This window comes from Besnoitia besnoiti, chromosome XIII (assembly GCF_002563875.1).
Source record: "Besnoitia besnoiti strain Bb-Ger1 chromosome XIII, whole genome shotgun sequence".
Classification (NCBI taxonomy): domain Eukaryota; phylum Apicomplexa; class Conoidasida; order Eucoccidiorida; family Sarcocystidae; genus Besnoitia; species Besnoitia besnoiti.
The window spans coordinates 921,900-933,743 of record NC_042368.1 but is presented as its reverse complement, the minus strand read 5'-3'; the positions used below and the strand labels follow the sequence as shown (position 1 = coordinate 933,743).

General features: G+C 63.5%; 1 protein-coding gene across 1 annotated transcript; it reads left to right on the top strand.

The window, feature by feature from the left end:
- Positions 1-3,634: 3,634 nt before the first annotated feature.
- Positions 3,635-10,816, top strand: BESB_030940 (uncharacterized protein; the record flags this gene model as incomplete). Its single annotated transcript, XM_029361762.1, has 2 exons — positions 3,635-5,072; positions 5,637-10,816. The coding sequence occupies 2 exons, from the start codon at positions 3,635-3,637 to the stop codon at positions 10,814-10,816; spliced, it is 6,618 nt and encodes a 2,205-aa protein (XP_029215229.1).
- Positions 10,817-11,844: the final 1,028 nt, after the last annotated feature.

The window sequence follows — 11,844 nt, the reverse complement described above, 5'->3', positions numbered from 1 at the left end:
GGCTGCGCGGGCCGACGGATAGGGAGGGGGGGGGGGGGGGGGGGGGGAATGCGGCGTGTCGGTCATCCACCTGCTTATGGGCCTCGCGCTTTGGCCTCTCTCTTGCTCGCGCTGGGGACACTGTGTGTGAGATTGTTCGCAGCTTTTCGTTGGGCAGAGAGAGAAGAATGCAGATGCCTGAGGTTTCGGCGTCTGTCCGATATTTGCTGGCACCACCCGAGACTCCGCAGACTTCGTGTATCATTCCGTTTCAATGCGCTTTTCTCACTGGAGCTTCAGGGGGCGTTCAATGATCGCGAAACGCCCCCCAAACGCAGCGTGGCGGCGGTAGTTCCGCATGCAGGGTGTGAAGCTTGCGCCGTCGTCGGCTCACTGTTTTTTTCTATCGGGAAGCGTTCCTTCTTCGCCGATTTCTGTTTTACCCCAGTGTTGCTGTTCCGCGAAGACGCGCTTCTTTTTCCCGGCTCGAAAGTAGTGCGCTGCGCGCCTCTCGCCTCAGTGCCGCGCCTGGATGAGAGCTTGGCATGCGGGCAAAACTTGTGATCATTCACTCCGACCACCATTCGAAAACACAGGTCGTTGTTCATTGAGATGGATCCGAACGAACGCGAAAACGGCCAGAGCGTAACGCAGCAAAGGGGGTGGCGGGGCAAGCGGCTCGCAGGCGATCTCCGCCGCTTCTCACATGGCTTTAAGTTTGACGGACACAAAGCACAACACAGCGTCGCCTCCGAGACGTGTGTCTCGGCCGACTGCGGCTCAGGCAGGGTGCGTACGGACGGCGAAGCAAATCCTCAACTCGGGTGCCGCGATACGCGTAGTCTTTATTCCCGTTGCCCACGAAGTCGCTGCGAGAGCGGGGACAGGGAACCCGACACTGAGGCTGCGGGCGCCGAAGAAGGACTTTCGTCGTCTTTTGCCTTCGTGCCCTGTCGCTCGTCCAGTGCGACACGGGCAGGAGAGCCGTTTCCACTCCGGGTGCGATGAATTGGTGCTGTCGAATTGTTTCCATACACGCCATAGAAGCATATGGACATGCTGACATGGGATCCTGAGTATGACAGCAGCGACCACATCCGCTCGTGTACGAATGCACGCAGCCCTGAATTACGGGGCTATACGCTGCCGCAGATTCTTCAGCCCACGCGTAGTGACGAGGAAGGGCCATAGACACTGCACTCAGAATTGCATGAGGCAGGCGCATACAATCGAGGAGTGCACTCGACTGCCGAGCGGCTAACTCTCACTTTGCGTGTGGAAGCTCGCCAGAAGGCAAAGGACCAGAAGACGTCTAAAATGTCGTCGATTCCTTGTTCCTTCACGTGTACTGTTTAGAGATGCTTCCGCACCAGGTGGATGACGTGAAACAGTAGGATTCGAGGAAGCAGGTTTGCTGTTGCTCACGCTAAGCCTTGCTGTCGCACATTTGCAGCTCCCTCTGCTTGCCGTATGCTCAGGGCGCTTCACGTCGTCCTGCGCTCAGTGAGGACACGATGTTCGTCAACGCTCGCCGTTCACACCGGAGAAAGGATACATTTCGTCCTCCTTTTCTGATCGTCGTTGCGCATCGGCGACGTTCCGGGACCCGTGCAACAGCACTCGAGGCTGCCGCTGACCGTCTGCCTCCGGGGGGAGAGTACGTCGCGGCACGTTCTCAGTTCCAGTTCCTCACCTATAGAGATATATGGATATTGAGATAATTATATACATTTCCAGTAACTGTCCAAGCCGAGTAGTTGCGTGTCCGCGCAGTCCCCTTCTACGAAGCAGCTTCTCTTGTTCTTGCGCTGCGCACAACTCGGTCAACAACAGTCCGATCCGTGTATTCCGTACAGACTGACGTCGAGAAGCCGCTCAACTTCCTTGCCCACGGCTTCTAGTTTGACTGAAGTGTCGCAGGGACAATCAGGACCGGTACGTCCTCTGGCTGTTTGCGACAGCAGAGCCCTGGGTATCACTCAAGAGCTCCGCCCTCCCCTCGCGCCTTTGCTTGGTCTCAGAGTACCTGAATCTCCGGATCGCGGATCTTTTATACAGATCTAGCTTCAGCTGTTGTTGGACTGGTTTTGCATGCCTGAGGTACTGCATGCCTGGTGACGTACACTGCGGTTGGCACACTAGCACCCAGATAAGTCTCTACCCGTGAAACGTTTTGTAATGCAACATCGTGGCGCTTCGACGACGTACGACCACGGGACCAGACGAGGTTCTTGGAGGGTGAGACGTGTGCTGCCATCTCCCACGCTCACATTTCTTCTGGCGCCGCGTTTTTTCAAAGAGCCTGTTGCGGGCTCTTTGCCACCGGGAGGCCGAGGCTGGAGAGACGGTCACGCCTCGCCTTTCTGACACAGAAAGGACGTCATTTTCGGGTCTTTTCAGTCGCCCTTCTCGCCTTTCCATCTCTTAAAGGAGACCGAATCTCTCCCAGCGCCGCGACAAGGAGACTCGCTCTCCCTCCTGCAGTCTCCACAGAGGAGTCAGCAGGAACAGCAGACTCGTGCGCTTGGAAACAAGTCTCTTTCCTCCGCGGCGGCATGCAGCCAGCGCAACGTCACACAGTGGACGAAGATCGTTGGCGACCGTTTTTGTCGGGCCGGCGTTTTGCCTCTCACGCCGAGTGAAAAATTGTGAGTCTGTCGCGCTTTGCGCCTGATCACGGAAGGCGAACATTCTCGCTTCTTGACCGCAATGACAGATAGGTCTTTTTCGGTGGGGGCCGGCTAGCCGGAGACACCTCCCTTTTGCTCGGCCGTGCTCGCATCGACTCACCTCAGCAGGAGAAATCGCGGTTTCACCGACGCACGTCGGCCTTTTGTGGTGTCTGTAGAGGGAGAGACTGCTCGCGCTTTCAACGAGAGTCTCATCGCTGCGTTTCACGCCTTCGTCCGCCTCCGTCCTCCGTCTTAGCCCGCCCCTGCGAGGGCGTTCCCGCGCACTCCGCCCTGGGGAGGGTGTTATATCTTTTTGTGTCTCGTATTTCTGGCTTCGTTTCTCAACCTCGGGTCCGGTATTTCCCTCTCTTTTTATCACTTCTTCTTGTCTCTGTTGTTGCTTCTTGTCCGCGCCTCCGCGGCAGCACGCGGCCTGCGTGCCCTGCGGGAAGCAGCGGGGTCACACGGCGTGCCTTTTCTTTCGTTTCGTGGGCTCCTTTTTTCCTTCCGCGCGCTCCTCCGCGTCCGCAGCGGCCCGAGCTGAACAGACACACACTCGCTCCGCGACTGCCGCCGTCTGCGTTTAGAAGCCTGGTCGACGGGGGAGCCCAGACGCGCGGCAGCGTGTGACACGGCGCGAGAGGACGGTTTTTGCCTCAAATCTCGCAAGAAGGACTCGACAGAGCGTGCAAGGGTCACGCTCTCTCTGCGCGGCGCAGGTAGAGATGTGCATTCGCTGCTGGTGAGGAATCAGAATCTTCGAGTTGCACCCGGAGCTCCTCTTCTCTCGCGCGCACCTCGGCCGCGTTGGGGGATGCCCTGGAGTCTTCACAGACGGGTGAACCGGCGGAGAGACTGACGAGGCGGCGACCATGGCGCTTTATTAGGTTTCTTTCCGTGCCGGTCTCCTCGCCGCACAAACCCGGAGACGACTCTTCCTCTGCAAAGTCTTTTTTCTGTAACAGAGGCGCCCTGTCAAGAACATGGCGACACGCCCAGCAGATCCACGTGACGAGGCGCAGAGCGCCTGTCCTGGCGCCGAGGCTGCAGAGGACGCTTCGGGCGAGTCTGAGTCTCCAGGCGCAGCACGCGAGATACGCCTTTCGCGTGCGCCGTCGTCTGCGCCGTACTCTGCTCCCTCGCCTTCCATCGCGTTGCTGATTGACGAAGCAGACATGGCATCGCCGGTCTCCCACGCCGGTCCCGAGGCGCACCCCGAGACCCCCCAGCGAATTGCGGGTATCCTCGAGGCTCTCGTCCGTCGTGGATGGATTAGGCGAGAAGGCGGCGCCGGGCGGGCGCGGGGAGAGCGGGGACGCGCCGAGTGCCCAACCGACCCAGACGAGCTCGAGCATGCCGCAGGGGTTGGGTCGTCCCGGCGCCGCGCCGCTTCGCCCCCGCCGTCGTCTGCGCCGCCACGCGCGGAGGCGTCGCCTGTCGGATTCGTCTCCGCGTGCCCAAACCTGGTGGTGGTGCCATGCGGACGCCTGGCGACCGACGACGAGCTGGGCACCTGCCACGCCTCAGACTACATCTCTCGCATCGACGCCTTCTCGCCGGCGCAGGCCTCGCGGGCGCCTCTCGCGACTGTGCCTCTCCAGCGAGCTGCCGCCGCCTTCGCTGCGCGCCGCAGTCGAGGCGAGCAGGCCGGGCGCGAGACGCCGGGGGGCGGGAAAGGCCAGACAAAGAAAGGGTCTGCGTCTGCGGCGGCGGGGGCGCTGCCTGGGCGCCTCCGAAAGGGGCGAAAGTCTTTCTCAGGCCGCCCCGAGGCCGCCGCGAGCCGCCCATCTGCTGAAGGTCCTCCTGGTTCCGCGGCCGCCGTCTCCACTGCCTCCTCGTCGGCGGAGGCTCTGGCGCCGCCGTGTGCCTCGCTGACGTCTTCCACTGCGTCGTCTGTGTCTCGTGCGGCGCCTTCGCCGGGCCTCGCGCCGCGAAGCGAGACGGCCGTCGCCGCGATTGGAGACGACGCGGAGGCGTCTGCGGTCCCGGAGGCGTCGTCTGGAGCATCGAGGGCCTACACATTTCCCTTCGGCAGCGACACGTTCATCTGTCCGCGGACGTCTCATACAGCGAGACTCGCGGCGGGGGCTGCCTTGGCGCTCTGCGACCTCGTGCTAGGGCCGCCCTCGACGGGCGCGGGAGGGAAGAAAAGAGGCGACAAGCCCAAGGTGCGCTCGCCCAAAAGTCGCTGCGAGGCCGCCGCAGACGGGTGCACAGGCGGCAGGTCCGAAGGCGACAAAGTCCAGAGAGAAGGGGAGACGAGTGACGGAACGGCCGACGACGCCGGCCAGGCGAGACGGTCGTCTGGGGGAGGATCTGGAGGCGGATGCAGAGGTTTCGAGATGACCGCGAAGCGCGTTAAAAGAGGCTTTGCGCTGATTCGACCCCCGGGTCACCATGCGTGCGCTAAAGAGGCTGCAGGTAACCCCCAGGCGTGAGAAATGAATGGCCGCAGGAGACTAGAAAGGCTTTCGCTTCTGCAGCTGAAACCCAGTAGGAGTGCGTGCTGTACCGGCCTTCCCATACAGCCTAAAGAAGAGAGTCGTCTGTCTTCTTCTCAACCCCGCCTAAAAACGTTCGAGCTCTCGCGCACCTGCGGCGTCTGTCTGTCTGTTGCTTATTGCTATTTAGCGTCAAGTTCGCGTCACTGGACCGAGCACTTAGACCGACGTAGATCCCAAACCCTAATCGCGACGCACCTACCTGTCCTCATCCTTCTTCCGCTCTCTCGCCCTTTCCACTCGGCTCCGGCTCCTCTGTGCGGGGTCGGAGTTTCCTCGGGGCGAGTGTTTGAGGTCTTTTCGCCGTAGGCGCTCAGGGTTTAGCGTCTACGTGTGTGCTGCGTGCCGCCCGCAATGAGAGCCAGAACTACTCTCGGCAGCGGCGGGCACGCGGTGGTATCCCGAAGCCGAATTTCGCGTCTACGGGACGCAGTTTTCGGTGAAAAGATGTGTTTGTCTCTGGCTGTCTGCTCGCGGTGTTCAGGATTTTGCATCTACAACAATGTCGCACTCGCTGCGCGGTACCTGCTGGATGTCCATGGCCTCGCGCGCGTAGCGATCCTCGACTGGGATGTTCACCATGGGGACGGGACTCAAGAGCTCTTTTACAGTTCGTCGTCGGTGCTGTATCTCTCTGTTCATCGATACGAGAAAGCGAAGGCCCCACCCTCCGGCACGCGGAGTCGCGATACTCTCGCGCTCTCCGCTGCGGCCGGGCCTCCCTCCTCTACGCCGTCGACTCCGTCCACCGCTCTCGCGTCTTATCCAGAATCATCGTGTTCCTCTTCTTGCTCTTCTGTTTCCTCAACTTCTTCCTCCTCTTCTTTTTCGTTTTACCCCGGGACTGGATCTTGGACCGAGACCGGCGTGGGACCGGGGCGTGGCTACTCGGTTAACGTGCCGCTGTCTCGCGGATTCGGCGACGCGGATATGTTCTGGACGTTCTGCGGCATTTTCGCGCCGGCGCTCACGGCGTTCCGGCCGCAGGCGATTCTCGTCTCCGCGGGCTTCGATGCCGCCGCGGGCGACCCGCTGGGCGGCTGCTGCCTGTCGTCGGCCGCCTTCGGCTGGATGACACGCCAGGTCTGTCGGCTTGCCGATCTCCTGTGCGACGGGCACGCCCTCTTCTTCCTCGAGGGCGGCTACGCCGTTGATGTGCTTGCGAACTGCGTGGAGGCCTGCGTAGAGGAGCTGCTGAGGCTGGGCGACGACGAGGCGCCGCGTTCCGCAACCCCGAAGGTGAACCCGCCACAGGAAGGCGACGCGAGCCACGCAGACTCAGCCGCGGGCACAGATCCAGCGGCGACAGAAGGCGGCAACGCCTCGCGCGCAAACGACGAGGGCGCCGGCACTAGGACGATAGCGGGGCAATTCAGAGACCGAAGCCAAGGAGACAGAGCAGAGGGACGGACGGTGCAAGAAGGCGGTCGCCATCCAACAAGCACAGGCGACGGTGGCCGCGTGGATGCAGGACAGCAAGCAGGCTGGGACAAAAGAGCCGACGAGGTCTTCCTCTCGCCGTCCGCTGTCGTCGGTTCGTCTCCGTCCAGCTCCGCCCGCCCAGCACCAGCGCCTCAGCCCCGCGGCGAGGAGGCTCTGCTAGAGTTCGCCCCGCGCGCGGATGCAGCGCTCGGGACCCGCCAGGCTCCCGCGCCGCGGCGCGGGAGCCCTCGTCGGCTGTCTCTGCCTGCCACGATCTCGCTTCCTGTCTCTCCGCTCTTCCAGGCAGCTGCGTCAGCTATTCCGCCCTCGCCGGCGCTGTCTGCTGCGTGGTTCGCATCTTCACCTCTCCCCCTCGACGACAAGCCGAGGCCGCGTTTCTGCCTAAAGTGTCTGTGTCTCTCTGAGAAGAAGCCGGGTCTGGCCTCGGCGCGCTCGCGCGTCCGCGGCGCCGTAGGCCCCTCGTCGTGCGGGCTGCCGGGGAGCGGCGGCCTGGGCGCGTGTGAGGCGGGACCGAGAGCGTCTCAGAGCAAGGGCGCGCTGGCGACCCCCGATTCGGAGTATCTTGGAGACGACACCGCCTTCTTTGTTGCGAAGCGGAAGTTCCCCGAGTTCGCCGCCGACCCCCTGCCCGCTGCAGAGCGCTGGGCTCTGCTGACTCCGGCCGCGGTCGAGGTCGCACTCCGCGACGCCGCCGGCCTGTGTCCGAGTCTCGACGTCCCTCCCCGGCTCGCCGACGGGGCTCGCGGCACGCCCGCAGAGGCCCGCGGTCGGAAGGGGCGGCGGGATTCAGGCAAAGCCAAGAAGAAGACAGAGAAGCAGGAGCTGCGTGCAGCGGACGCTGCCGACACCGGGGGACGGCGAGAGAGCGACGACGCTTTGGCGAGCCCCCTGCCTGCGCTGCAGAGGCCCCTGACGTCGGAGACTGTCTCAGAGGAAGGCGACGACGATCTCGTTTCAATTCCCGAGGACGCGGTGTCGGCGGCGGGCGCGTTTCCCCTCGCGCCGCAGCCGCGCTCGCCCGCCGCGCGTCGCGCCTCGCTGTCCTCCTCGTCGTGCAGCAGGTCGTGCGGCGTCTCGCGGTCCGCTCTCTCGCTCGCGCCTCCCTCGTCGTTGAGGGTCGTCGCCAGCTGCCCGCCGTCGCCGCTCCCGAGCAACTCGGCGCCGCTTCTCAGCTTACCGCCGTCGCCGCTCGCGCTCACCTCCCTCGTGGCCCCTGGCGCCCGGTCCGCTGAAGCCGCGCCCGCGAGTCTCTCGCCGTCGTCTGCGGCGTCGCTTCCGCCGACTCGTGGGGTCAACGCCTTTTGTTCATCTGTCCTGCTGGGCGAGGGCGGCGAGGACCTGCGCGCGGAGCCCCAGGAGACAGCGTCCCCGGCGTCGCCCTCGCAAGCCGGGAAGGCCTCGTCGCGCCTCGCGTTGCGGCTGCGCCTCGCCTGTGCTTCCTGCGGAGTCGCGCTGGAGCCGTGCCGCCTCGCCTTTGCCTCCTCCGCCTCCTCGGGGGCGGCGGCGTTGGCCGCCTGCGGGGCGGACGCCTGGGGTGGCGGTCGGCCGGCTTCTGCGGCTGCGTCGCCCTCTCACTGCGGGTCGCGGAGCGGCGTCGAGGTCGACGAGGAGCGCGGCGGCTGGCGAGGCCGCTGGGTCGTTTGCCGGCAAGCGACGTACGAAGTGCTGCGCCTCGTGCGGCTCCTTCACGCGGGACCACCCCTTTTCCTTCCTGCGCTTCCGCCGCTCCCGAAGATCGTGAAAACCCGAAGACAGTCAGTCGTGGAGGCGGCGGACGAGGAAGATCTGCAGAGGAGTCGCGCGCGAGACGCGGAGAGCGGCACGGAGCCTGACCTCAGGCCGAGCGGTCAGGGCGCAGGGGCGAAGGAAGGGTGCGCGGCGCGGAGTTCCGAAGGAACGCCGCACACGCGTCCGAGCGAGTCCGACGAGGCCGCAAACGCGTCAAACGCACATACGTCAACGGGGTACTCAGCGTCACCTCCAGCTTCGTCGACTTCTACCGTCCCTCCCTCGTCGCCGGGCGCGTCGGGAGGGGCCTTGGCGCGGCGGCGCGTCTTCCCTGCGGGCCTGTTGTCGCACGTTCGCGGTCGGATCGTCGGCGGCAGGGTAAATCGCTGGCTGTTGCCGTCGCTCGCGCCTCCGGACTCGCCGCTGCAGAGCGTCGCCGACGGCGACTCGCAAGAAGATAGCGAACGTGCGGCGCGGCGACGATCCAAAGAAAGCAGCAGCCGGCCGCGGGAAGGGAAAGAGTGCATCAAGCCCGGACAGCTGGTGAAGCTCTGCTGCTGGAACGAGGCGGCGTTCTACACCTGGACGCAGCTGCATGCGAAAACCCTTCGAAAGGGCGCGCGGATGGACGAGGCGACGCAGGCTGACCACGAGCAGCACAAAGCGACTATCTTGGCGGAATTGCAGAGACTCTTCCTGCGCCTCTCGCCTCCTGGCGACGGCGAGAGAGAGCCGACTCAGGTCGGCGGTCGCGGGGGCGAGACGGGCGTCAACCCGAACTGGGGCCCTCAGGCGCACTGGAAGAGCCAGAGGACGGCGACAGGCGATCCGCACCGCTCGCGGGAGCGCTTCGTGCAGGCGCTGTTGCCCCCAGCCTGTCTGCCGCGTCACGAGGCGCTGCACTCCTCGGCCCTCTCGTTCAATCCCTCTCAGCTGATGGAGCTTCTGCGCACGCCGCCCGACGCGCTAGCGCTTCCAGCGAGCCCGCCTGGTTCGGCCGTGTCATCGTCGCGCAGCTGTGAGGCCTCGCCTGGAGCTGGGGCTGCTGGCTTGACTGACGTCGCGACGGAGCTGAGCAAATTCATGCCGACCTGCCGGCGGGTTTTTTGGTCCCACTCGTGGGCGGTTTGCTCCCCTGCGTCGAGCCCCGATGACAAACACGGTCGTGCTGAGCCCGCGCGCGCGGCCTGCGGGCAGCCCGACACGCGCTCCGCGCACGCCTCGTCCTCGAAGCCTCCTTCTTCTCACTTGCCCTCGTCTGCGTCTCCCCCTTCTCTCGCGGTCCAGCCTTCCACCGCATCTTCCCCCGTCTATCCCGCTGTCTCCTCTTCTGTCGCGTCGTCTGCGCCCTTCTCGCCTTCGTTTCGGTGCGCGTCGGGGAGCGCGCGGTTCGCCTGTGCGATTGCGGTGGAGGACGTGGCTTACTTTGTGCGACCGTGCGTGATGGATGTGAAGATGGGCACGCAAATGTACGACGGGAGCTGCACCGACTTGGAGAAGGTGCGGCGCATGCAGGCGAAGGCGCGCGAGCGATCTTTCGCCTCGCACGGCTTCTCAGTCTGCGGGGTGTCCGCCGCGGCCGTTGACAGCCGCGAGGCGCAGCCGCGGCTGGCCCGAGAGAGACAGGCCGGCGGCGCAGGAGACCGCCAGGGGACGACGGCCTGCGGCGACGAGGTCGCGTGCCGCGGCGGGTTCCAGGAAGCCGTTGGCGAGGCGGCGCGAGAGGCGCGGGGGGCAGGTGGGAGCGGGCAGGGGGGAAGCGAGCGCGAGGCAGAGCGGGGCGTGCTGGCGTCGCCGAGGCCGTTTGTTCTGTCGAAGCAAGACGCGTACGCCGTCACGAAGGACGCGGAGTTCATCCGCGTCTTCACTCAGTTCTTCTGCGTGAACGGCTCGCGGCGGCTCGCCGTCCGCCTGATCCGAAAGTGCCTGGAGAAACTGGAGACGCTTCGTGTCTTCTTCGAGCGACAAGAGCAAGTCTCCTTCTACGGCTCGAGTCTCCTCTTCGTCTTCGACGCAGGGCCGCTGCCGCAGCCACGGGCGGCCGCGCCGTCGTCCGCCGCGTCTGTCGCGCGCCCAGCGAGTGACGCCTCCTCGCAGGTATCGCAGACGGAGCGAGGCTGCGCGGAGGCCGAAGCGCACACAAGAGAGACGAAGGGGCTCCAGTCGCACCAGGGCGGCAGCGCGGCCGCGGGAGCGCAAGCGGAGCCTAGAGGAGACGCCGCCGGCGCGGGGGGGGAAACGCGCGACGCTGCAGCAGAGGGAGGTTCCGCCCCGTCTCAGGCTCCTTTACCTCACGAAGAAGCCAGCGAAGAAGCGCGAGTCGAGGAAGCGATTGTCAACAGCCTCGGGGTCTACATGGTGGACTTTGCACACGTGAACTTCAGCGAGAGCGGACGCGACACAGGTTACCTCTTTGGGCTCGCAAACCTCCACCGACTTTTTTCGGCGATCCTGCTTGACCTTTCGGCGGCCACGCCCTCGCAGCTCTCTTAGGCAGAGGGGCCCTCGTGTTGGGCACAAGAAGAGACGCGCTGGAAAGGAAGTGCGAGCATGTCAAAGACATCACGAACTGAGCGCCGCTGGCGCGGATGAGAGCTCCGCAGCCCAGGGGGTAGGCTGCTTCGGCGCCCGGGTTTCACGCTGCAAGCTGGAGGTCACCTTCTTCGCCGCGTCTGCTCTCTCGCGACGGCTTGTCTGTGCCGACGTTCCCAGATGTCGTCTCTTGTGCGTGCGGTCGCCGCTTGCCGCGGCCGTCGTCGACTGTTAACGTGCTGTAGTTTTTGAGGCGTTACATTTTCGCTCTTCGTGCTGCGGAGCTCGAACTCACGCGGCGCGCACGCGGACACCTTTCGCGTACAGCGACCTGCCGCAGGTCGCAGTGGAAGAAATCGAATGCAGATGGCGGAATCGATACATGTCAGCTGCAGATGCTGCTGCGGAAGCAAGAGTCACGAAAAAAGGGCGGGAAACCGGAGCCCTGAACTCGCCGTGCTCAGTGAACTCCACCACGCCTCGCCACGCAAGCGAAAATTCTGTTTGGAAAGTCCTCCTCTGCGGATGCGTCCTGCACTTATATACTTATATATATATATCGATTAGGTTTAGGGCTTAGATTGCTAGATAGACAGATAGATAGATGGGTATATATATATATATATAGAGAGAGAGAGAGAGAGATGAATTCATCGCTTTTAGCTGTCTTAAGCAGTTCAGTGGGGTGGATGAGTAATGCAATCCTAAAGAACTTGGTTCTTCTCAGTATTCCAGAACTATAATGTCACGGATAAATTAGACAGATGTAGATATATACGTACATACCTACACGTGCGTACGCACGGCCCCTGCGCATTGCTTCTCAGACGGGTATGGAGTGCAACACCAACAGGACGCCACTGAGAGACAGTGGAGGCGGCCGACCATTATCGGAGGCCTTGAAGTGCTAGGAATTAGAAGTTGCTTGAGTTTATTAACTTCCTTGGTACTTACGTTTTTTTTTCATGGGCTCCACCGGATGAATAAGC